Source organism: Pseudovirgaria hyperparasitica (assembly GCF_010093815.1).
Source record: "Pseudovirgaria hyperparasitica strain CBS 121739 unplaced genomic scaffold EJ05scaffold_14, whole genome shotgun sequence".
Lineage (NCBI taxonomy): Eukaryota > Fungi > Ascomycota > Dothideomycetes > Acrospermales > Acrospermaceae > Pseudovirgaria > Pseudovirgaria hyperparasitica.
The window spans coordinates 329,136-353,118 of NW_022985562.1; the positions used below are offsets into that span (position 1 = coordinate 329,136).

Sequence of the window (23,983 nt, forward strand, 5' to 3'; positions counted from 1 at the left end):
GGTTAGTGTCTTGGCACGAGAGCAGTTGCCGACCGCCGACTTTCTGTTCCGCCCCGCACCAACGCACGGATCTTCATTTTTTTAGCACGCTACGATTTTACTTTGCTAATATCATCGTGGGCGCGTCAGCTTCCTTCTTTTTCTTTTTTCTCACTGGGATCAAGCACTCACGCCTCTACCCCCGACAGTCAGTCCATAACTCTGTCGTCTCTCTCTTCAAAAAGTCTTCCCTCTGTTCTTTATTGTCAAGTCGAGACCATTCCATATCTCTCGTTATGCCTATCACCAACGGCGATTCCCTAGCACCAAGGAGCGGTGAAGTCCTCAACTTTGCCTCCGCTCTGGATGTCTTGAAGAAAGATTATCCTGAGCGCGATGGCATTGATGTCAAGACGCTCGTAGACTCCCGTACTAATGGAGGTCTCACGTACAATGATTTCCTCATTCAACCTGGCTACATTGGTACATTCTCGGAGCAGCTGGATTTCCAGTGTAGCTCGTGCTGACTGAATTCGCACAGGCTTTCCAGCTTCTCAGGTCGTCCTTGATTCGCCCGTTACCAAGCGTATCACTTTGAAGACTCCCTTCATTTCATCGCCTATGGATACTGTGACCGAGCATTCAATGGCCATCTATATGGCTCTCCTTGGCGGTCTTGGTGTAATTCACCATAACTGTTCCGCAGATGAACAAGCAGAGATGGTCCGCAAGGTCAAGAGATTCGAAAACGGCTTCATCCTTGACCCGGTCGTAATCTCACCCTCTACTACCGTAGGAGAGGCAAAGGCTTTGAAAGAGAAGTGGGGGTTTGGTGGCTTCCCGGTGACTGGTAAGACTTGTCCATGCGCATATACACTTCTCCTTATGATGATCAATACATGCCAATTTACAACTTTCGTTCCACCAAGCGGCCCTGGTCGCAATGCGGACACAAATGGAGATTTCTGTCTGATTGGAGATGCCTTGTTTCCCTTGTCCAAGCCTACTATGCAGGGAAATGATGAGCTAATTCGGTCGTACAGAAAGTGGATCTCTGCGTTCTAAACTCCTCGGTATCGTGACCTCCCGCGATCTCCAGTTTCATGCCGAATTGGAAGACCCAGTCACGGCCGTCATGGCCACCGATCTCGTCACCGCAAGCACCGGTATCGAGCTTCAGGAGGCGAACAACATCCTACGGAAGTCAAAGAAAGGCAAACTACCGATCGTAGATGAGGAGGGCAAGCTTGTGTCCCTTTTATCGAGATCTGACTTGATGAAGAACCTCCATTACCCCCTCGCCTCAAAGCTTCCTCAGTCTAAGCAGCTTATCTCCGCCGCAGCGATCGGAACGCGTCCTGAGGATAAAATAAGATTGCAGAAGCTTGTCGATGCTGGCTTGGACATTGTGATTCTAGATAGTAGTCAAGGTAATAGCATGTACCAGATCGAAATGATCAAGTACATCAAAGAAACATTTCCCCAAATCGATGTAGTCGGAGGAAATGTTGTGAGCCGCGAGCAAGCCGCCAACCTCATTGCCGCTGGTGTAGATGGTCTACGCATCGGCATGGGTAGTGGTAGCGCCTGCATCACCCAAGAGGTGATGGCCGTCGGCCGGCCGCAAGCCGCTGCCGTGTTCAATGTCACCTCATTTGCAGCCCGTTTCGGTGTGCCCTGCATCGCGGATGGTGGTATTCAAAATGTAGGCCACATCGTCAAGGGCCTCGCTCTTGGCGCTACGACCGTCATGATGGGTGGTCTCCTTGCCGGTACGACTGAGTCTCCTGGGCAATACTTCGTCAGCCGCGAGGGTCAGCTCGTCAAGGCATATCGCGGGATGGGCAGCATTGACGCCATGGAAGACAAAAAAGCTGGCGCTGGCGCCAAAGATTCAAAGGCCAGCAACGCCGGTACCGCGCGCTATTTCTCCGAAGGTGACCGTCTACTAGTTGCACAAGGCGTGTCTGGCTCTGTGCTCGATCGCGGATCCATTACCAAGTTCGTGCCGTATCTCATGGCCGGTGTGCAGCACTCGCTGCAGGACATTGGCGTGGAGAGTCTGACACAGCTGCGCGAAGACGTCGTGGCAGGTAAGGTGCGATTTGAGCTTAGGACTGTATCAGCACAGGCCGAGGGCAACGTGCACGGTCTGCACAGCTTTGACAAGAAGTTATACTCGTAGAGAAGAAAAAGAACCAAAAGTCACTTGCGGCGTAGGGCGCTATATATATGGGACAGGATGTGTGGATGGCATTTGTGTATGATTGTAAATACTCACGCTTGATTATACCTTGTAAGCTCGACATCAGCTTTAGTTGCCAACTCGAAATAAAGCATATTTGAGGCTTTTCGACATGTATCTATCTCAGGGCGCCCAAACAGTGCACACTAGTGTTTCTTGTCTTGCGTTCTGGAGCATATGTTCTACGATCATGCTGATTGATTTGCCTTTCGAAGTTAGATCAATCAATTACGACATATCCTTTTGTCGATACCTGATTGTAAGAACGATTTGACAGGAATATGTTTTACCTACGGCATTTATCATGACTGTAGGGGTCAACTGATTCTATTGTAATTCGTTGGATATATGCTTCGTACATTGCACGAACAAGCCCAACCGGTGTAGTAGATTTTCCACGTGACAGCCAGTGCCATGATCCAGAACGCCATACCGGGAATATATATCCTCATCGTACCATCCCGGTGTACAATAAAATAAAATAAAAAATACTGGGTATCTCGATTCATATCCATCTTTTCTCCTTGATCCACATTCATGCAGCCAACTCTTCCTCACATCATGACACACTTCACTCTCTCTACTTTCGTCGGCTTTCTCTCACTCGCACCTTGCCCATCCAAGCTCCGCTGGGCAGCTAAATCCTGCCATGGATCCATATTTCCTGTAAATGGAGGAGCGCTGACCATCGGACCATCATGCACACGTCCAGGCACCAGTCTCGCGTCAAGGTTGCCACTTCCAGGATTGCCGCCACCAAGACTCCGGCCGAAACTCCCACTCGTATTTAATCTACTCAAAAGAGGGCGCCTCGAACTTGGTGGATGGGGAAAATCCTCCTGTCGACGAGGCTCCATGGCAGACGCTGAGCGCGGAGCGGCGAGGGCTTCGGTGGATTGGGCTCGGCGGCCGGATAGGTAGAATTGGGATATAGAGCTGCGGTGTGAGGATGAGCGTGAGTGTCGAGCGCCGACGGGATGGCGAGGAATGGAGGCGGACGTCTCGAGATAGGCGGATTGTTGCGTGGGTATAGGGGGTCGCGATGGGTATGGTTGGGATTGAGCATTGGCATGTGTGAGAGAATGTTGCGGTTGTGTATGTGCATAGAGGCTTTGCTGTGGCTGCGGGTAGTTTCGCTGTTGAAAGGGGTTTTGAGGCATGGACATGCTTGATGCCATAGTTGAAGGACGACCGGGAGTATTCGCATTGCGCATCATACCTACAGGAGGGGGATACTGTGATGTACCGGGAATCAGTGGCCGGGAGCGAGGGAGCATGCGATTCGAGGTGGGAGTGGTTGATGGTAGGACTGGTGGTACTCCTTGCTGTTGCTGAACGCGGATGAGGTCTGCGACCCCTAAGGTGGAGACTTGCGCGGATGCCGCTTGAGGCGGTTCCATAGGCTCGTCACCTACTGCGCGTCGAATGACTCGGACTGGGGTAGGTGCAGCGATCCCTGCACCAAGTCTGTCGGCTTCGGTCTGGTTTCGTTGTGTCAGCGCAGGAGAGACATTGATTACAGGCGCAGGTAATGCAACATTTTCTGCAGGCGATGGTAATGTCGATGATCTGCGTGGTTGGCTGTTTGCGGATACTACAGGGGGACCTCGCGGCAAGACAGCTGAGAAGCTTGTTGGAAGTGGTGGAACTGGAGGGGCATCGATAGGTGCACCTTGTCGTGATACATCGTGGTTTTGAGAGCGTCTCGAGCTCCTGGGACGTGGTATTGACAGCGTGGGCACGCCAGGGAAAGTGTTGCTCGAGCGTATACGGCCTGCTTGAGTGACACGACTGCCTTGAGATGGATGTGGCAATGAAGCTGGCATGGCTGAAGGTGGGGGTAACACTGCTGGCATTGCTGATGTAGGTGGTCCTCCTGTACGAGGGTATGTGAGGCTCACACTTTCTGGTTCTGCGCGAGGAGTGTACGGAGGAGGCGGCGGTACCCAGTTATCCGCGTCACTTTCGTGTGGAATCTCTCTCAGACCGTCCGCTCTTCTGTACTCGAGAGGTCGATCTGGAAGCGCTCGGAGGCGATTACGAGCTGCTGGAGCTGTAGCTGCAACAGTCGCAGCTCGGTTGAGTGAGGCTTGGGACCTTGGTTGTGAATGATCGTACGGTTGTTCAAAGGCTGCAACAGCTTCATCACCACCCAATTGATCCTCATCCGTGGATCCAGTCGGGATGTTTGACGCACGTCGGTCGCTATCGCGGCTTGCGGTGGTCGATGATCGACCCAATTGGCGAGACAATCTTCGAGCAGCTGCACGATCTTGGGCAGCTTTTTGTGCAACAGTCCTCCGCCTGACGATTTCTACTTCTCGGTCGAAGTCTATGTCCTCATCTGGTAGTCTCTCGCCAGGCATGAGTGTGTCTAAATCAAAAACGATGCGCTTCGGTACAGCTTCCACGGGCCCTGCAAGGGTCTCGCGGTCAAAATCAATGATCACGATGGCCCCACTCGAGCTTTGGGAGATATCGGGAATCGATCCATCAGGACTTGAAGCGATGACGTTGCTTCCCACGGCAATGAGACGTTCAGCACCACCTGGTCCTGATATCTTTAGCCAGCGTAGCGATGCTATCTCTTGCGATCGAGATTCCTCGTCCCGTGGCAAGCGGACCTTCAAACATGGCTCTTGTGGTGACTCCTGTTCAGAATGGTTGATGTCGTTGAGATATTCCAAATCACCACCTTGACTTTCCGGTAATCGGTACAGCCAAATCTCGGCACATCGATCTTGTCTCACAGCAATGGCAACATGGTCAGCCAATGGTGACACTGCAGGCATCGCAGCTTCGACAAGACCAGGCTTGATAGACTTTGGGGCATCAGGTAAGAAGGTCTTGAACTCTTTGAAGCTTGACGATATAACGTCGTATATACCCCAAGTGTGCTTATCTGCGTCGTAAGCAAATAGCTCATTGACTTGTGCAGTCGTAGCGTCGGGGACCAGAGTTGCTTGCCTGGCTCTTTTGGCCTTTTCGGGGAAAAGTACTTGTGATGTCCAGGCCTTATCGACGTCTAGTAGAATTGGTTCACCCTCTTCGGTAAAGGGGCCATCAAAGCTGCCGTGGACAGTGAAGATGGTGGTGGATTTGCGATGGCGGACGACAGTCGTGGCGAGTAGCGTCCTACTATCGTCTGAGAAATATAAGCTATCCATTGGGTCGCTGGTCATGATGCGTTTGTCTGGTTCGGAGTCTGCTGCAGCCAGTGAAATGATTTCAATACCATTTCTACTCCCAACAGCCAAGACCAAACCGTTTGGGGCTAAAGCCAAGCAAGTAGAATCATTAGCAAGATATACAGTCTTGCGTCTCTTGACAATGGTGTCATCGCCTTCTCTTAGGGAATAGATGTCCAGTTTGGTAGGATTGGTGAGGACTGCGAGCAATGAACCGTCATCCAGGACATCGATAGCAACAGGTTTTCTTCGCACTTCAAAGATACGCATAAAGGCACGCGGCAGTTGTTCTGTATAAACTAGCCAGACGTTTTTCGACCCATACACCGCCACCAATTTCCCGTCTCTTGATATTGTGAAGCCAAAGTTCTCAGGTAAAGCGGAGGATGTGGCCGAGTCGGACTGTAGATCAAGTATCGTTGTATGCGGTTGTGAGTGGCCCAGTTCGTCTGGCTCAGATTCCTCCGTGGTCATTTGCTGAATGGACAGCGGGGCTGCGTGGGTATTCGGGGTAGTAGTACTTGAAGAGGTTCCTTGAGTTGGTACAGGCGAAGTCTCGTGAATCTCATCGCATTTTGGGGGGCAATTCACGTGTGAAGGGTCGATGCTCAGTGTCTTCTCCCCTCTGCCGGACCTGACTTGGGCTGAGACATGACCCGACGCGACAAAATCTTTACTCGTCCTGTGTGAGGCATCTCTTGGAGAAGTAATGTTCCTTGCCATGGCTCCTTATTGACGCGTGGCCAGGGCTCGCAGGATATCAAGGTATTTGAACGTGTCAAGGACGGTTGGAGGGAGCATGACAGCGTTGACGATGCTCGAATGAAACGAGTAGAGATGGCGAGATAGGAAGACGGATATGGAGTGTGGATTAGCAATGAGGTGAGACGAAGAGAGAACCAGGTATGATGCTGGCGCTCTTGCGGGGCTTGCAGGTAAGGCAAATTGCCGATGGTAGTATTAGTGTTGAAGACGGCGAGGAAGAAGGTCGACAGGCTAGAAGATAGAAGAGCTGCGAGGACGATCCCTAAGACCGAAAGAGCAATCTCTCCGCTCGACTGGCCCTGCACAGAGCGAGCCTGACAATATTAAGAGAGAGAGAGAGAGAGAGGGTGGAGGATGATGGCCAGTCAAAGGCCATGTAGAGGCCAGGCAGAGCACACGAATAATTTAGACCAACGCAGAAGAAGCACAGTCAGGCTCCTCTCTGCCTTTCTGGTGGCCCACGAATATGCGTGATGCACCCTGGCGTTCCAAATATAGCAACGATCACGTGCAGTCACCCACTAAGCAGTGGCTTGACAGGGTATGCATGCTGCTAGCAGCAGTCTCGACGGCTCGCAGGGTAGAAAAGAAGTGGTGTTGTTTTATTGATATGATTATCATGATTGCAAGGTGTTGGTAGACATCCTCGCCTGCTATGTTCTACCGTAGGTCGTAGAAAAGGCAGTGCGTTACGCGTTATGCGTCTGCCATCGTCGAGGTCACTATCGCTGTCGCCGTCGCCGTCGCTGTCGTCGTCCTTGTCATTGTCATTGTCTTCGCCACCAAAGGATGCAATAACCTCCACACATGTCTCGTCCTTGATCCAGAGTGGGTGCGCAGAATGCATGCATGGATGTAACGCAGTCCAGGGGAGGTAAGCCAGGCCTCCCGCCCGTCTGTCCGTCCGTCGCAGTGCGAGCCAAAGAAAAAAGAACGCCAATTACTTAATTAATTGGTAGAAGTTCTGTGCCTAATCATTAGCACGCAAGCAATTGCACGCAAGCAAGAATAGCCAGCTCGAAGCTCGAAGCCCCAATATGGCCGCCGCCGTCTAGCCGCCCATCCGCCAATCTGCCCATCTGCCCCACCACTACAGTAGTACCTCAGGCCCAGAGCCGCTGCGAACTTCACGTATTACCTACCCTACCCGCCTAAGTATTAATTTACGTCTAATATGTCAAACGTAGCAAGACATCTTCAAACTATTCACACAATACCCTGCTCTCTCGTAGACGCTGCTGTGCCTTACACAGCGCGCGCTTCCATTCCCGGCCTCCATGGCTCTGGACATTCACTTGATAAAGACTTCATGGTCTTCGTCATGCTGCGGCGCTTCTGTCTCGATTCAACGGGAACCCCGAACCACAGTCGCCTCCCCTTCTAATACCCCAACCTCGAGGCTGTCTCACGCCAATCCATAATGTCTAATCAGCAAGGTTCGTGGCGATCTTTGCCTCATGTATCTCTGCTTCTTCTGGTCTGTCGCTGTCGCTTTCATGGCTCGTAACGCACCACAACCTCCACCATCTCACCGCTACGGCCTTGGTCAGTTTAAAGCGTAACGCTCTCTGTTGCAATCGATGTGATGGGCCCTGCATGTTGTTACAAGCGCCGAAACAGTTGTGGATCGAAAGTTCAAGGATGCTGCTGTGTTTCAAACAAGCTTGGTGATGGTTTTTCGTGTGCATATCCTTAGCAGAAACCATGCCTCAACTGGCCGCACCGCACGCCCTCATTTTGCATTGTCAAAGAATCCCCACAAGGAGCTTACGTTGAAACTCAAACCGTCCTGTCATCATGGATGTCGGGACCTGGACATGTCAGATATGCATCTGTCAGATCTGGCTGCCACCACCGTAATCACTAATAGTTCACTAATAACAGATCCTCCAACAGCAGGATTTCCACAACAGATCCGGAATCACGCATGATACGACAGATTCCGTGGTCGTCATACTGGCCACAATCTCTGACGACACGATGGTCTTAGCAAAGATGCTACTACACAGGCTCATGGGGCAGCAACCACATACTACGTCTGGATCGGGAAAAGAAAATGTCCCATCCGAAGCATCGCAGTGCGGACTTGGCACTTTACGGCCGTACATGCAAAGGAGTCATGACAGACCCTAAATAACTACTCTAAACAATCCTCCAACAGCATCGTTCATTCGATACGCTATTTTCGAACATCTTGGTGTTCACACCATAGATCCTTCATTATGTCGTCAACACGTGCACAGATTCGCATTGCTCCCAGCAACCTTCCCGGTTCAGCGTTCCAGTCCTAAGATGAACGGCATCGCCGACTCCACTCGAAGCCGCAAGAACCATCGCTGCATATCACTAGAAGTCGTCCCATAGCTTCCGGAAGACTACTAGCTTTGGGTTGGATCTACGAATACGATATTACGAGCGGCCTAAATATGAGACAGCGGAATCCTTCAACGGCAAAGGGTCTGTCTAGCGTCCAAAATGATTGGCTGTACACACAAGTCTTCTTACTATCATTGAATGCACAGAACAACGATATTGCCCTGGACTCGACTCGAAAACGCCAATATCAGTCAACAGAACAAATTTTCTGGGCTATCTTCAGTTGCCAACACTCGAATAATCCGCATTCCGCCCTCGTAACCAAGATCAGCATCTCGTTATAAAACGCTCCTGGAAAGCTCCACTTATTCCCAACCGAAGAACTAACATTGTGTCCCAATTAACTTATAAATATTCACCATTTACACACTGGGTACAGCGTGGAATCCTCTAGGCTATGCGCCGCACTACTAGTGGCAAGCACTTGCTTGAATTACAACTGTTTCAGTACGCTTGCTTCAACCACCGTCAGCCTGTCACTATGGCGAGTGAACGACAATTTGATGTATAACCGTGATAGGTACTTCTAATGACAGCCTAAGGTGATAGGATGGCGCTTATAATACACCACATTCGCTCTTCGTGTGGACTTGTGTCACCAATGAACTCATGACTGGCCAGCTCAGATATCAGGAGGTGCGCTAGCACGCAGTTTCTAAGCGCGATGGCGAACCTAAAGGCGACAATAAAACCTGCGTACACGACAAGCGATGGAGGCTTGAGATGACAAGCACGTCTCTGCAGTAGGAGATCTCTCGTGTTCGCTCGTCTTGTAGCTACCTTTACATGGAGTTCCAAGAAATTTGCTTGTCCGCAGCGACCTGCGCTTTTCAGTCTAGGTCAGTCTCTTAGAGAGAAGCAGTCTTGAGGATCGATATGAGTATCTCTTCGATATAAGTCCATCAGGAGGTGGTTTCAGAAGGTTGTTATGACCAACGCACGAACATTACGGTAGGTATGCGAGCATAATCATATAGCATATAGATCAGCGGGATTGAAGTATGTATAGTAGTGTGCAGTGATCGACAAGTAGTTGAGTTCCATACAGGAGTCGCGTTCCTTATACAGAGCAATATACATGTAATCTCTGAAGACATGGATCAGTAGCAGAGCTCCTTTCGTCCTCAACCCGTGTGTAAAAGAACTTGTAACTGTGATCTTAGCCATATGTTCCCTCTTGACATTTACTCCAATGTCTACAGCAGAGTTGTCCACATAAACAATCCCCTCACCAACCTTGATAAGGGTATGCATACTCACCAACCACATTCCTCTTCCCCCTTTTCCACACTCTCTTGTCTTATCTCGCATTACTAACACTCGGACACGCAACTCGCCGAAACTTACGCTATACATATCGGTGTCGGACGTCCAAAACACCTACCCCTGCCATGGCTTAGGTCGTGTTCTGCATATAGCGACTTCGAAATCGCCAGCGGCTCATTCGTGTCCATAGCCTGAAGTCTCAGTAAGCTCATATACGCCTATGGAGAGAGGCGCTCGACACAAATTCACTGCAGAAATATATCGCTACGAAAGGACATGCGTATGAGATCCATGAACTCATGAGAAGTTCGGAGATGTGTCTAGCATCAGATGGATACTGATGTACGCTAGTAGCAATAATGGAGGTTGAGTCGAAACATTTCAAGCGAGTCTACAGAGGGTATTCAGTCAAATGCCATCCTCTCTCGTCTTACGGAGACATTATATGTCGATATTGACGTTAATAGCACACAAGCCCCCCTCTAGGTATGTGTCATGCGTGCTAGGAGGTATAATTCAGCTAGGCCATTTGCATATGGAAGGTTCGATCGTGTTTGATAGGATGAGGTAATCTATATTCATATTCTCAGATTGGCCAATATACAGTGTCGTAAGATACTCACGTATATGTTCCCACTTCAGCTCATGCGTCTACGTTCGGTTGCACTTCCGTGGCTTGCTTCATATCCGTAGTGACTCTTGAGGAGCTTTGCAAATAAGTGCATCTTTATGCTATCTTCAAGCACTGCGTACCACCGATACGACTGGCTTGAGTGAGCTCATGTGATTTCGACTCCAGAAACCTTGAAGTAATCCATTTGAGCTGGGAGTATCGTCGTAGATGGGAAAGGTGCGAACGACAAGCTCTGTCAGATTGATGGCAAACAATGATTTTGGTATGAGGCTTTTGGCCATGTCTATTACTGTTATTCCTGTCCGGGAGACTTTCGCCATGTGTGTGCGGAATCCAGTCGATGAACTGTCTGAACTGTGTAAACGGTGCAATCCCTGACAGAAAGCTCTTTGATAGGATTAGCTGTTGGAGGGACACTTCTCAGGGGTGCAGGGGGAGAACAAGCTCTCTACGCGTAAAGAAACGAGTGAGAAGAGCGCTATACTGTATTCCTAGATTGATGAACAGCTTGAGAGATTGGTTCAGGGAGCACACCTGCGTTTCATACGTTCAGAACTTCAGCAAGTGAACCCAACGAAGAAGCCCTCGATCTAACACAGTTTACACACAACACTGTTTTGCCGCTTACTCACCATGCCATCACTGTTAACCGTCCTAATCCTAAAAATTTGGCAGTTTACCACAATTAGGCCCGCCCGCCCCCGAATATAATTCACTCTTTCATGGCAAATGATATACCCAGGTGCGATGGTTCAATGGTTAAGAATCACCACCGAAGCATGGTCATCCGACCTAAGTATCTGTTCGGGCACGGAGGCGCAGGTTCGATTCCGGACCTGAGCCTTTTGTTTTGCGCGTGGCTACACCAGTTTCCCCTTTTTCCAGTTACTCGTGTATATTTTATATTCCACTGCTACTTTAGTCTAGGTTCCTTTCTTATTCCATAGAGTCGTGAAAGAGAAGTATAGAAGTATCTAATATCCTATACTCTATCTATACTTAAGATATCTTTACTTTTATCTTACTTTAGAAGATTATATAGATATAGAAACTCTAGATAATTCCTAGATAGAAGAAGAGATAGAATGTTCTCTAAATATTATATGTTTCTTCGAGTATATAATTTAGTATAAATATTAGAATTAAATGATTGGCGAGTAATATTACGTAGATCATAGGATATTTTAGAAGTATACATATCGGCTTCACTCGTCTATTGACTGACGACATTGCTCGGCCGAGGCCTGTCAATCCGGATAACCTTAATTGAATCCATCCGGATTGGAATTTGGCCCCTACGTAGCGTCGATCCTTCCACGAGCAGGCTTCAACGTCAGCTTTGTCGCGAGCTCAACACCAAAACCTCACGTCCTGTCCTACATGTGCCTCACTTCACCTTCCAGAACCCTGTCAGTACTTCGTGGCAGCATCTGAGGGCATTTCGTCACCATGGAGCTCTTCCGATCTCTTTTCGTCGTCCTCGGCGCCATATCAACACTCGCGCGCGCCGATCTGAACGTCTGGCTCACGACTGGCCTCAGTGTTCTCATGAAGCTCGACACGCCGGGCCTTCCTCTCACACAATACAATCCCGACACATCCACGTGGGACATCATATCCGCCAACAGCTCACTCCTTTTCAACTTCACCATCACAAACAACAACCAAACCCTCCTCCTGAACTCATTACCCATCTACCCCCTCGACAACTACAACATCCCACCCGTCCTCTCAGCGCTCAACATCCCCGACGACGTCCCAATCGACGGCTTAAAGCTCCTCCCTTCAACAAGCGCATACCGCACCGTGACCCTCGACTACGACCGCCTCATGTCCTCCCGCGACGACCCCTCCATCATATACTACAACCCGGCGCCCAAACTGACCCTCAACATCCTCGGCGCATCCAGCTACCTCCTTGACGTCCCATCCCAGTCCGTCCTTCAAATCTCCATGCTCGATATTCACCACACAACATCTATATCACCGATGCGCAGCTACAACATCCAATCCGCGTCGTTCATCGCGCGCGCGCCAGAAACTCGCCGACCGGACGATTCATACGTGCATCCGCATCCACACTATGCGAATGCGTGTTCGTGGTGGTACTACCGATGCGCTGATTTTGACGATCCGCCGTATTATCGCTTCGTGTGGCGCGCTGAGTTTGATAGTAATGGACGGATTGGATCGTTGCGCCATTCCATAGTGGCAGTACTGCACAGCACGCCGTATATATTTGGTGTGTCGTGGGTGGCGTGGATACTTGTTTTTATGGGCGGTTTGGCTGGGGGAATGCTTGGTGGGGCGTTTTTTCGAGTGTTGCGGTGGGTGCGTGCGAAGAGCACTGAGCGGCAAGACGAGGAGGAGGCTGGACAGGGGCTTTTGGATGGGATGGAGGAGAGTGCGGTGCTGGGGCCGAGGGCGGGGGAATACCTGTTGGAACCAAGGGAGAGGGTGGAAGAAGAGGCACCGCCGAGTTACGATATTGCGACAAAGGAGTTGCCGCCTTTACCGGTTGTTGAAGGTGATGATAGCGAACATGGTAGTGTACAGGCCGCCGCAAGGAGCATCGAGTGAACTATATGTTATGCAGACTCTGGTAGATAATTAGACTCAGACTCAAAAGACGACGTGTGATAGACAGTGCGATATCACACTTTCACGAGCAACCCAAGATGGACGACAGCAATGTCACATCAAGTAGCAAGCCTGTTGACAAAGTCATTGGTTTCTTCTAATTGCGATTCTATGTGTACCGTAGTACATATCGTTGGTATCATGAAACGAACCGGGTCCTACGCAAACCGTGTGTGTTTGTTCGCCAGAAAACAAGTACCTAATGCAACGCCACTGAGCATAATACATCGTGTCTGAAGTACACGGCATACGCTGCTTTTCGACGTCAAAGACCGACGCCGCGGTCACCGTTTCGCTGGGGCCAGGATAGCGATCCTTTATTAGCCGACCCGACGGAAACAAACCATCTCGGGGTCCACAAATGCACCAATCCTATGATACATCCCCTATGCGCCGTGAACCAAAGGTGTTTTTTTTTAATCTGCCACCAGCTTCCAGTAGCGGTTGCGATCAGGGAACAAGTAAGACGTTCAGCTCACGTGGCATTCTTGTCCTTGGCAAGCCTACCAGTTGCATTGAGCCATACCAGAATGACGACGATACCGGCCGCCACAGCGAGGAAGCAGATCCAGAAGACGAAGCAGATTACTGTGCGACGAGATTTCTTTGCATTCTGACGCTCCAGCCAAGAATCTCTGCGCAGCAATGTTAGCACATATGGTGGCGTTGCAAGGGGCAATGGCAACAATACGATCGCTCTCGATTGGGCAGCTGCGATTTCTCAGCGCGCGACATGTCGTCCAGGTGGACGGCGGTGGAGAAGCGCTTCCAGAAAGCTGGATCACGCACGACGGCCATTGTGGAAGATGTGACAAGTTGAGGCTTGGAAATGTCTGACAGATGTCTGACAGTCTAAAAACTGCACAGATGCTTGTTGTGGGTAGGTTTTGTGATGGCGGAGATTGCGTTGAAGATCACTGTGTCGATGTAGTTGCAGATGGCGGAGTGTCGAAGGTATACCTGGGAGACGCAAGATCTGCGATTTTTGTATGGAGAGTGCGGCTTGACGTATATGCGTTGCGAGAATGGCCTTGTGTTTCTAAGTGTATGAAGTGGTCTCCTGTCGGTGCTTATCCTGAAGCTATTCGCGTGTCGGTATCGAGCTTGTTTGTGGGCTAATGAGTGACTTGTAGCTGGCAATGTGTGTAGAGATAGGTAAAAATTATTTAATGAGAGACAAGAAAACAGGAGTTGCAGAATGTGAAGCCTGGAGCTGCAAAGTCAAGAAAGAGTGTGAGGTGTTTGTTGTTGAAGGACAGAGAAGGACGAGAAATGCGGAGAGACAGGACAGACAGGCGTGCAGGGACAAGGACACGTTGACTCGATACTTTGCTTGTTGCAGGGAGAAGCTTTTTACAAGCACGAGCGAGTGTCTCGTGCGACAACTAAACAACGGTTTTCTGGCGGCTACAAATTAATTAAACATGGAGACATCGAGTTATCGATTAGATGGGGCCCTAAGCGATCTACTATATGAGGCTCAAGTCACTGTCGTGCTACCGCTGCAAGCCAATCAGCGGGCTTTTGCGCCGACGCAAACCCCCTTGCTACTCCGGCCAAAGTTTAGCGGGGGGTCCTCGCGGTGTTTTAAGTAAATGGAACAACCTTGCGTGATTGGAGTGTCCTGCCCGTGCCCAGCTATCTTGGCCGGCTCAAGCGAAATGAGGCAGAAATCCCTTCCACAGAAAAGCCATAACAATAATGATGATAATAATAACAATAGTCCAGTCCAGCCTCGTCTTCTGTCCTTACCTTAGGCAATCCTAGATATTGAAGCTTGACCAAGAGTCATGAAGAGATCTCCATTCTCCTGTTGGCACCTCATGATGGTTCCTCACTAAATGCTGGTCCAAACGGCCCTACTGCAGCTGCCTCTGTGCACTCCTACCTACCTACATGCTGTCCACCAGCGTTCAACAAACTGCATGGTTGCATGAGGGAGAAGGTGGACTATTTGATGTGAATCAGGTTGTTCCAAGGGGTCTCGTCGCCCTTTGATGCTGTTTGACCCTCATCACCATTTTCAAACAAGGTCTCTGTAGAACATCTTACGGAATGCAACAAGTCGAGGAGCGAACGACGTCTGCCACGTCTCCGAGCTCGCCTGAAAGCGTGATCTTTATCAGATCATGGCTACAAATACAGTCTTCCTTCGCAGGTCCTAATTACTTCACCTTCTCAGCTTGGCAGTAAGACTTGCACAGCATCAACATTCCCATCTACAATCTCCTGCGCGTCATACTACTGCAGCTATGCCGCACGAGCAACCTGAATTCTGGAATGTCAACCTTCCACGCGGAGATTGGTCGCCAAGTTGCCCACCTTTTCTGGAGAGCTGCAGCGACAAGGACCGCTCTATCATTGGCACACCAGATGCAGAGTATATTCGTCTCTCGTGGCCAGCGGTTCAGGACATTATCCGTGGGTTACCATCTGCTTGGCGCAGCACCCCAGGCAGGTAGTCGCAAGCTTGATCTGACGTCCTCCAGAATCCAATCGTGTCGACCTATTCCAGCGAGTGCCTAGCGATTTGCGAAAGTATCGTTCATTCGTCTACAACATTGTCAAGAAGTATGGGTCTATGCAGGAATTCATCTTGTCCAAGAGGCTGCAGTGGACTTCAACATGTCCATCAGGACCTCCATTTGCGAACCCAGGTATACTGATGCTGCTTTACTTCGAACGTCAATGCTAATAAGCTTGTCTCGCGACAGACGATATCACAGTGCTTCAGAACGATTGGCCGTATGGTATAGACCAGAAAATCGTGCATCTCGTTGTGTGGACGAAGTTTGAGCTTAAAGATGAGCGTGGAGGAGTAGGAGACATGCTGCCAGAGACTCGACGGAGCATCGACCACTGGGTCAACGACACATTCTGCACCCGGATAGAACCTCAGCATGTCATCTGGTTCAAGAATTGGTACTCGCTAAAGTCCATCCACGCAGTCGAGCACTTTCATGTAATGCTTTACAAGCCGGATATGAGCTTCGTCCGGCAGATCACCCATGGAGTTGAGCCGTTATCTCTGCAGTCTTCTGCTCAGTTGTCTGAGCTGTAGAGGTCTAAGTGTGCTAACAAGGACCCTCAAATGTGATCATGACCAAATTATGAGCCATGCAGCTGCTTGTAATACTGATTGATACCGTGGAGACTGGAGAGGCGATATGGCAGCAATCCGGCATTGGTCCTCGTCAACATTACACATGCTGGCTCACTAAGGTCATGCTGGCGCAAGCTGCAAGTTTTCAGGTGTAGAACATAGATTCGATAGAATGAAGTTATGTCTGTACTTAGAAGGCATTGAATATAGCTAAGGTACAGAATACGCCCCGCCTCGTATATGTAGAGCTCCCTCAAGGTCTGTCCACGCCATGACAGACATAATTATAGGAGCAGTTGCGACGTAACGGTAAATCAGTACGTAAGGGCAGAGCCTCACCTAATATGGCCACCTATGACCTCGACAATCAAACCTTAATAAGACCGCCCTGATCGCGTGGCGTTCAGCGGGCATTACCCAATAGAGGCCTCCTTTGATGCTCGGGGCACTCCAATGCCGAATGGCTTAGTGGAACCACCCAGCGACAAACCGCGACGAGTTAGAGGCAAATACCGCTCCTGTGTTCTCGTGCACTTGCGAGTCACAAGTCGCGCAAGAGATCGTAGCATAATTTGTGCAATGCATTCCAGCATTGATAATCTCTCTGTGTTCTAGCAATTATAGCAGCCCAGGAAGGAGGCTATTAATTGGATATCGTTATGAAATGGAATATTTACGTACTAGTAGCTACTCTTTGGGCAAATATCCGGCATGCTGATTGGTCACGGGCACTGCTACAAACGGGAAAGACCCAGAGTAGTTTAGACTCTGCCACTCTGGAAACCTCCCTACCTGTATATTCTCTCTATCGCCGGCCCTCGAGGTCGTTATCAATAGTGCTTCAACACCGAGACCGGCCACTTCACATTCCAAGTCCGGGACATTCTACTCTTCTCTTTCTCAGCCCAATCTCTTCAATTACTTCTCCTTCTCTACATCTCACTTGGTCGCATATGCTGTGGAGATCGGCTCCCTCTAGAATACTCTTCTGCCTGTTGCCGAACTTCAGTGTCGACCCCGATATTTTTTTCGCGAGTCCTCATTCGGTCGACCCAACGGGCTCAGCCCACCGCTGAACCGCAACCGCGCGTTCTCCTTTCTCCTCCGCTCTGCCCCTTTACAACAACCACGACAGCTGCAGATATTTCCAATATTGAACAGTTGCAATGCTTGGAGCTTCCGCTTTACCTAGGCGCTGGCGGAGCGGCGATAGCGAAAAGCCCGCACAGAAGCCAAACTGGTACACAAAGTTCGTTGCTCCACCACTACAAGCGTTATCGGGGAAGGCATGCACGCATCCTATCCACTCCATAGTATCAGTACTATTGATTGCAAGTACTGTCTATCTCGGTCTCTTGGACACCAACCTTTTCGATCGCTCAGGGAGCGGCGCTATTCATGCAGCAGACTTCAACACCCTTGTGGAAGGCAGCAAACACCTTTACGCAGGCGATAAGACACACTGGAAATGGACTACGGAAGACTCAAGGAGAAGTGACGGAGAGCTTGCGGTAAGTAGACTGGTATGGGTATCGGAAAGCTTGCAATTCTCATGCTGACGGCTCCAAGCCTGCGCAAGACCTAGCCCTCATAACTTTGGAATTCCCTGCCTCCATTGGCTCTGCTCCTCGCGCAAAGTCGATCTTACCATCCTACAACTCCCTTGAAATTCTCCCAAACTCACCCAACACCGTTTCTGAGCTCTCTGGCGATACCACCCTCGCCTTTTCACTGCCATATGAGGCAGCACCCGACTTTCTGTCTGCCATTCAAGAAATCCGAGCCCCAAAGAGCGCAAGAGAGCCACTGGAGTCTGAGGATGGGCAAGAGGAAAAGAAGTGGATCATGGTGGCTGCTCGCCCGGTGCAGAGCTCAAGGAGCATTAAAACAAGAATCGTCGCGGCATGGACCTCCTTTCTGGATCTCTTGAAAAATGCAGAATCTCTCGATATAACCATCATGGCTCTCGGCTACTTGTCCATGCACCTTACATTCGTATCCTTGTTTCTGTCTATGAGACGCCTCGGGTCGAACTTCTGGCTGGCTACTACTGTCCTTTTTGAGTCTGGGTTTGCCTTCCTTCTTGGTCTGCTGGTGACTACCAAGCTGGGCATCAACATAAACATGATTTTACTTTCCGAAGGTCTTCCATTCCTCGTCGTCACAATTGGATTTGAAAAGCCTATCATTCTGACAAAAGCCGTCTTGTCTGCCTCTATGGATGCCCGACGCAAGGCATCGACCAAGGAGGGAGAAAAATCTGCCCCCCATACTATCCATTCTGCTATAAAGACCGCGGTTCAGGAGCGTGGCTATGAAATCATCCGCGATTACTTCATTGAGATCTGTATCTTGGGGGCAGGCGCTGCATCCGGCGTTCAAGGCGGACTCCGGCCCTTCTGCTTCCTCGCTGCATGGATCTTGTTCTTCGACTGTATTCTACTTTTCACTTTTTACACTTCGATCCTCTCCATCAAGCTCGAAATTAACAGAATCAAGCGCCATGTTTCGCTGCGAAAGGCACTTGAAGCCGACGGTGTGAGCCGTTCCGTGGCTGAGAACGTCGCCTATAGCAACGATGGATTTCCGGAAAGCGCAAACCTGGGTATTGGCGAGATCTCCATCTTTGGTACTAAGGTCAAGGATAGCAGTGTCCCAAAGTTCAAGGCGCTCATGGTTTCTGGGTTCCTCATCATTAACATCATCAACATCATAACCATCCCTTTTAGAGGTTCTGGCTCTGGGACAGCCATTCCCGGATTCTCCAGTGTGGCCCAGCCCCTCATGGACCCCTTCAAAGTAGCCAGGAATGGTCTCGATGTGGTCTTAGCAAAAGCGCAATCGCACAACTTGTCGACTGCTGTCACTATTCTGAACCCTATCAAATATGAACTTCAATATCCGTCAGCATATTATGCTCAGAGCAACGGAAGCACCTCAGTCTTTCCTCCCGAGCTATCAGAGCCTGTGTATGGTATGGGTGGAATGGCACTTGGCGGCGTTCTACGAAGCTTAGAGGACCCAGTACTAGGAAAATGGATCATTGCAGTACTAGCAATAAGCATTGTTCTGAATGGCTATCTATTCAACGCCGCTCGGATGACGATCAAGGAGCCTCACACTCCCCTTGAGCCGCCTCGAAATGAGGAGATGCAAGATGGGGCGATCACGCCAAGGACTTCTGTCGCCTCACCTAGAAGCAATGGTCCCGTTGGTAATGGACATGCTGTCACGTCCAAGCCTGAGTTGACCATGACTGAAGTTCAAGGCGAGCCACGTCCCATTCCTGCACCACCGACCCCTGCTGCTACCCCAAACCCTCCAGACGACAATCTCAATGAATCGGTGAAAGCGAATCGGAGATCAAATAAGCTGCCGAAACGTTCATATGAGGAATGCCTCGAGATCCTCAAGGCGAAGAGAGCCCCAGAGATGAATGATGAAGAGCTGATTGAGCTTTCCTTGAAGGGCGATATCCCCGGATATGCATTGGAAAAGACACTCATTGACAAGACGCGTGCTGTCAAAGTCCGGCGGGCTGTTGTGTCCCGTACGCACGCCACCCGCGAAACATCCACCTTACTTGAATCGTCACTCTTGCCATACGAAGGCTATGATTATGATCGTGTTCACGGAGCCTGCTGTGAGAACGTCATTGGCTACCTGCCATTGCCAATCGGTGTCGCGGGCCCTCTCTTGATCGACGGTCAGAACTACTTCCTACCCATGGCCACTACTGAAGGTGTCTTGGTTGCTTCGACAAGCAGAGGTGCTAAAGCTATCAACTTAGGTGGTGGTGCCATTACTGTACTGACTGGCGATGGCATGACTCGTGGACCATGTGTGGGTTTCGAGACTCTCGCTCGTGCTGGCCAAGCCAAAGTTTGGCTCGACTCTGACGAGGGACAACGGACCATGAAGAATGCCTTTAACTCGACTAGTAGCTTCGCTCGGCTACAAAGTATGACAACTGCCCTTGCAGGCACATACTGCTACATTCGTTTCAAGACGACTACTGGAGATGCCATGGGCATGAACATGATTTCCAAGGGTTGTGAAAAGGCTTTGGCGACCATGTCGACTGAATGTGGGTTCAATGATATGAACATTATATCACTCTCCGGAAACTACTGTACCGATAAGAAGCCAGCTGCGATCAACTGGGTGAACGGTCGCGGCAAGAGTGTGGTTGCAGAGGCCATCATTCCAGCTGAAGTCGTCAAGAGTGTCTTGAAGTGTACTGTGGATTCAATGGTCGAGCTTAACACTAGCAAGAACTTGATCGGTAGTGCCATGGCTGGCAGCATTGGTGGTTTCAATGCCCACGCTGCAAACATTGTTACTGCCATCTTCTTAGCCACCGGTCAGGATCCTGCCCAGAATGTTGAGAGCAGCAACTGTATCACTGTCATGAAGAAGTAAGTCACATTGTGAATACACGATCTGTTCACATTGCTAACGTGACATAGCTACAAGGGCAACCTGCAAATATCTGTATCTATGCCCTCCATAGAAGTAGGTACCATTGGTGGCGGTACAGTTCTGGAGCCGCAATCGGCTATGCTTGACCTTCTCGGCGTACGTGGGGCTATCCAGAACGCACCCGGCGAAAACGCTCGCCAACTTGCGAAGATAATCGCAGCCTCCGTCCTCGCCGGAGAGCTGTCTCTTTGTGGTGCGCTCTCTGCCGGACATCTCGTTCGTGCTCACATGAGCCACAATCGTAGTGCAGTGCCGTCAAGAGCCCCAACACCTGCACCAGCAACAGGTACACATACTCCCACTATAAACGCTTTGAAGGATGCCGCTTCTGGAACCAATAGTGTCGCACCACCAAGGTAGTGATTGTCAAACTATGCTAGCATAGATGCATTTTCCTCGGCGTTCTCAGGACATATACCTAGATTGAGAGGTACCAATTGTTACTCTCCAAGGCGGACTTGATGCCAAGTCCTCCGAATTTGATCCGACTCTTCCTTTGACAAGTTGGACGCTGTCGCTAATTACTATATACTCTCCATTATCACTATATCGCACGGTATCAGATCACAGAAGCCAACTGAAGTGTGGTATCTGAACTCAGTATAGTAGACTGAGCAATTAGACCTCTAATCGAAACTTAAAATGCTACTCAATGCTTTCTGCTTAGTTGAAGGATATCAGATAATGTGCCCATGACACTGTATCATAACAATTACTCTTCACAGGTCCCGAGAATGATTTAGTGAAAACGCCTCATAGAGTGGGCCCGAGCATCGCAAAGCTGGAGGCCCTGCGCCACACCAGGGTCTTGCGATGCTAAACCCTGTAGAGTTGCGGCGGCCGCGATAGCTGAGAAACCGGGCACCGCCTCAATTGCTGCACCGTACACCTGCAAATCCACTCTCACCTCTAGGGGTCGCAGAGTCTGTTGTCACTCATAAACAATAATGTCAAGTCTTTAGCGATTTAGGTCTCGAGTCGTTCTTGCTTTGAAGCGCTCTCGTCCTCCCACTGACAGACAGGCCCCCCATCCTAAGCGCCTGATCTTCATCAACAACCTATCTTGAGCTTAAGTACATAGAGTCTGCAGACCCTCTCTTGTACGTCGCATGAAAAGTTCTTTTGCCTTAGTATCACCATGAGGCTTCCAATCTTGGAAAGAACCACTGTTTCTCTCGCGAAGAGGGCAGACGACAAGGGCAGGACGACTCTTATAATAGTAAGCCAGTCCTACGAATACTGTCTAATAAAGTCACGCCTTTTGACTCACTTTGATTAGGTTGCTGCTCTCGTCATTGGTCTTCTGGTCCTCTCAATCACCTTTCATTACTTCACAAGAGCCGCGCGAGCTAGAGCGAATGGAACAGCAGGCAACCCCACATCAGTAGGAAGAGGAGGCATATGGAGCCGTTGGCCATGGCAGCAGAAGTCTAATAGGGGTGCATACTCTTCGAGCTTGCAAGGAGACGAATTAACACCTTCGGCACACCGCAGTCAGGCAAGCATCAATGCTACTCGCGATGCGGACACAGAAATGGCCGCTTCGGCAGCAAACCCAAACGTCCCTGCGGAAGGCGGCGTGGATCGAAATACATCAGTTAGGAGTGTTATGACCCTTCCTGCATACTCGCTTGCCGCACGGGAGAATGAACGGATTTTAGGAAGGGAGGGAGAGCGTGCGGGGATAGATGTCGTCATCGAGTATCCAGAAGCCGACGAGGAGGAGGAGGCCCGCAGAGAAGAGGAGATGAACTCTCTATATCAGATACGAGTCGCTCGAAGGGCTGAAGCTGCGGAGAGAGAAGAACGACGGAGGCTCCGCCGTGAGGCTAGGGCTAGGGGTGACATGCAGGCCGTTGCAGAAATACGTCGACGCGCAGAGAGCGCAGCTTCGGAGAGCCTTTCTGCGCAGCTTATCGCGGAACATCAGCTTGTCAATCGTGAGAGGCGGGTATCATCCGTGGATTACCGTAATGTTGGCCTCGCGACACATGACGGCACTCGTATACGCGCGAACTCCAGTGAGTCTGACCGACGACCTCTTCTGGATTCGGCTGCTTCGATGGCTGAGAGCCACAGAACACTATCGACCGATATGGGACATACAAGAGGTCGCTCAGGCTCGTCAGTGCTATCCTTGTCAACGAATGCTTCTGACGAGGATATGACTACACAACGAACGATAAGTCGCACAAGTGGCAATACAGACTTCGAGATCATCTCATTGCGTCATAGCGACACGCCTTCAGCTAGCCACTCGGCATACGACATGACTCCTGGCAGCGATATGGGAGTTCAGTCCATCCCACAAATCGATCCTCCAGTCTATGATGACTTGGCAATAGAGGATGCACCTCCGTACGAGAGCCCTGTGAGCTCAAGACCTCCACCATTTCCGAATATAAGCCAACGTCATATCTCTGGAAGAAATGCACCGCAGCTGCCTGATATCGAGCGTTTACCGTCAATTCGCGTAACCAATGTTTCACAGGACGCCAGAGCGAACGCATCGTCACAGTAGCTAAGGAAGAAACATTTATGAGAAACAGTCAAGTTGTTGTCTCAAGATAAGATTCCAGTTGAAGCGATTGAGATATCTGGCGCAGTTTGGGTAGTCACGAGGTATTAACGCGTAAATGAAAGGGCGAGGCATAGCCTTTGGGGTGCCATAATTATTATGTGAATATTGTTGGGGGCGTGTTCAATGTGGTCTCATGTGAGAGATGTTTGGAAGATACAGACATATACATTGTTTCTGAGTGGTTACCTCATTCAAGTTGGATGTATCGTTCTATTATTCGGAAACGAGTAATCAAGAGGTGCTCTTCCAAGTCTGATTCTCAACAGTACAGTACTAGTTCATAAGTTCCCGAGGTCATGCCGTTTTTGAGCATCTCGTTCTAAATTACTATAAAAACTCCATATGATTATGTTACACCCACGTCCCTAATTATGTATAGACTTTATAATTAGCTCTAAAAATATATAATCTTTTACTACCTTATATATAAGGTAAAGAATTATAAGATTCTATCTTCTTATAGATAAATTAGAAGAGATATAGATATTATAAGAAATAGATATATATAGACCTCTAAAATAAGTATACGTAACGATTATAAAGTATACCTATAAGATACCCACCAATCGGAGATTACCGATAGTCACATGACTCTCAGCTCGATACCAGGCCACATTTTCCACCGATCTTGATGTCTACGCTACACGTAATTAAAGCCCTGATAATATCATCTGAACTCTCCTACGCGGAGCAAGGTATATGCAGGAACGGGTCGGCCACGATC

The 23,983-nt window shown here is 49.7% G+C and overlaps 7 protein-coding genes across 7 annotated transcripts; 5 read left to right on the top strand and 2 right to left on the bottom strand.

The window, feature by feature from the left end:
• The first annotated feature begins 104 nt into the window (after positions 1-104).
• Positions 105-2,250, top strand: EJ05DRAFT_120543 (IMP dehydrogenase). The gene is made up of 3 exons (XM_033739072.1): positions 105-187; positions 521-829; positions 1,023-2,250. Exons 2-3 carry the CDS (start codon positions 601-603, stop codon positions 2,162-2,164), a joined length of 1,371 nt encoding a protein of 456 aa, XP_033597507.1. The 5' UTR covers positions 105-187; positions 521-600; the 3' UTR covers positions 2,165-2,250.
• Positions 2,251-2,533: 283 nt separating this feature from the next.
• On the bottom strand, positions 2,534-6,333 carry EJ05DRAFT_120561 (uncharacterized protein). The gene has a single exon (XM_033739073.1). It carries the CDS (start codon positions 6,133-6,135, stop codon positions 2,779-2,781), a length of 3,357 nt encoding a protein of 1,118 aa, XP_033597508.1. The 5' UTR covers positions 6,136-6,333; the 3' UTR covers positions 2,534-2,778.
• A 5,430-nt stretch (positions 6,334-11,763) lies between these two features.
• On the top strand, positions 11,764-13,124 carry EJ05DRAFT_478867 (uncharacterized protein). Its single transcript, XM_033744546.1, has one exon. It carries the CDS (start codon positions 11,903-11,905, stop codon positions 13,031-13,033), a length of 1,131 nt encoding a protein of 376 aa, XP_033597509.1. The 5' UTR covers positions 11,764-11,902; the 3' UTR covers positions 13,034-13,124.
• Positions 13,125-13,568: 444 nt separating this feature from the next.
• EJ05DRAFT_503373 (uncharacterized protein) lies at positions 13,569-13,891 on the bottom strand (the record flags this gene model as incomplete). Its single annotated transcript, XM_033747408.1, has 2 exons — positions 13,569-13,728; positions 13,785-13,891. 2 exons carry the CDS (start codon positions 13,889-13,891, stop codon positions 13,569-13,571), a joined length of 267 nt encoding a protein of 88 aa, XP_033597510.1.
• Positions 13,892-15,225: 1,334 nt separating this feature from the next.
• On the top strand, positions 15,226-16,317 carry EJ05DRAFT_513378 (uncharacterized protein). Its single transcript, XM_033748429.1, has 3 exons — positions 15,226-15,514; positions 15,583-15,750; positions 15,808-16,317. Exons 1-3 carry the CDS (start codon positions 15,346-15,348, stop codon positions 16,152-16,154), a joined length of 684 nt encoding a protein of 227 aa, XP_033597511.1. The 5' UTR covers positions 15,226-15,345; the 3' UTR covers positions 16,155-16,317.
• Positions 16,318-17,019: 702 nt separating this feature from the next.
• Positions 17,020-21,333, top strand: EJ05DRAFT_513379 (3-hydroxy-3-methylglutaryl-coenzyme A reductase). The gene is made up of 3 exons (XM_033748430.1): positions 17,020-17,707; positions 17,766-20,614; positions 20,666-21,333. Exons 1-3 carry the CDS (start codon positions 17,363-17,365, stop codon positions 21,036-21,038), a joined length of 3,567 nt encoding a protein of 1,188 aa, XP_033597512.1. The 5' UTR covers positions 17,020-17,362; the 3' UTR covers positions 21,039-21,333.
• A 212-nt stretch (positions 21,334-21,545) lies between these two features.
• On the top strand, positions 21,546-23,655 carry EJ05DRAFT_513380 (uncharacterized protein). The gene is made up of 2 exons (XM_033748431.1): positions 21,546-21,897; positions 21,958-23,655. Exons 1-2 carry the CDS (start codon positions 21,817-21,819, stop codon positions 23,197-23,199), a joined length of 1,323 nt encoding a protein of 440 aa, XP_033597513.1. The 5' UTR covers positions 21,546-21,816; the 3' UTR covers positions 23,200-23,655.
• The last annotated feature ends 328 nt before the right edge of the window (positions 23,656-23,983 follow it).

Excerpts from the sequence above, each read along its gene's own strand:
- EJ05DRAFT_120543 (XM_033739072.1), top strand. The coding sequence starts at position 601 with ATGGATACTGTGACCGAGCATTCAATGGCCATCTATATGGCTCTCCTT. Across the intron at positions 830-1,022 it reads TGGTGGCTTCCCGGTGACTG|AAAGTGGATCTCTGCGTTCT; the intron begins GTAAGACTTGTC and ends TCGGTCGTACAG.
- EJ05DRAFT_120561 (XM_033739073.1), bottom strand. The coding sequence starts at position 6,135 with ATGGCAAGGAACATTACTTCTCCAAGAGATGCCTCACACAGGACGAGT.
- EJ05DRAFT_478867 (XM_033744546.1), top strand. The coding sequence starts at position 11,903 with ATGGAGCTCTTCCGATCTCTTTTCGTCGTCCTCGGCGCCATATCAACA.
- EJ05DRAFT_513378 (XM_033748429.1), top strand. The coding sequence starts at position 15,346 with ATGCCGCACGAGCAACCTGAATTCTGGAATGTCAACCTTCCACGCGGA. Across the intron at positions 15,515-15,582 it reads AGCGGTTCAGGACATTATCC|AATCCAATCGTGTCGACCTA; the intron begins GTGGGTTACCAT and ends GACGTCCTCCAG. Across the intron at positions 15,751-15,807 it reads ACCTCCATTTGCGAACCCAG|ACGATATCACAGTGCTTCAG; the intron begins GTATACTGATGC and ends GTCTCGCGACAG.
- EJ05DRAFT_513379 (XM_033748430.1), top strand. The coding sequence starts at position 17,363 with ATGCTTGGAGCTTCCGCTTTACCTAGGCGCTGGCGGAGCGGCGATAGC. Across the intron at positions 17,708-17,765 it reads GAAGTGACGGAGAGCTTGCG|CCTGCGCAAGACCTAGCCCT; the intron begins GTAAGTAGACTG and ends GACGGCTCCAAG. Across the intron at positions 20,615-20,665 it reads TGTATCACTGTCATGAAGAA|CTACAAGGGCAACCTGCAAA; the intron begins GTAAGTCACATT and ends AACGTGACATAG.
- EJ05DRAFT_513380 (XM_033748431.1), top strand. The coding sequence starts at position 21,817 with ATGAGGCTTCCAATCTTGGAAAGAACCACTGTTTCTCTCGCGAAGAGG. Across the intron at positions 21,898-21,957 it reads GCAGGACGACTCTTATAATA|GTTGCTGCTCTCGTCATTGG; the intron begins GTAAGCCAGTCC and ends CACTTTGATTAG.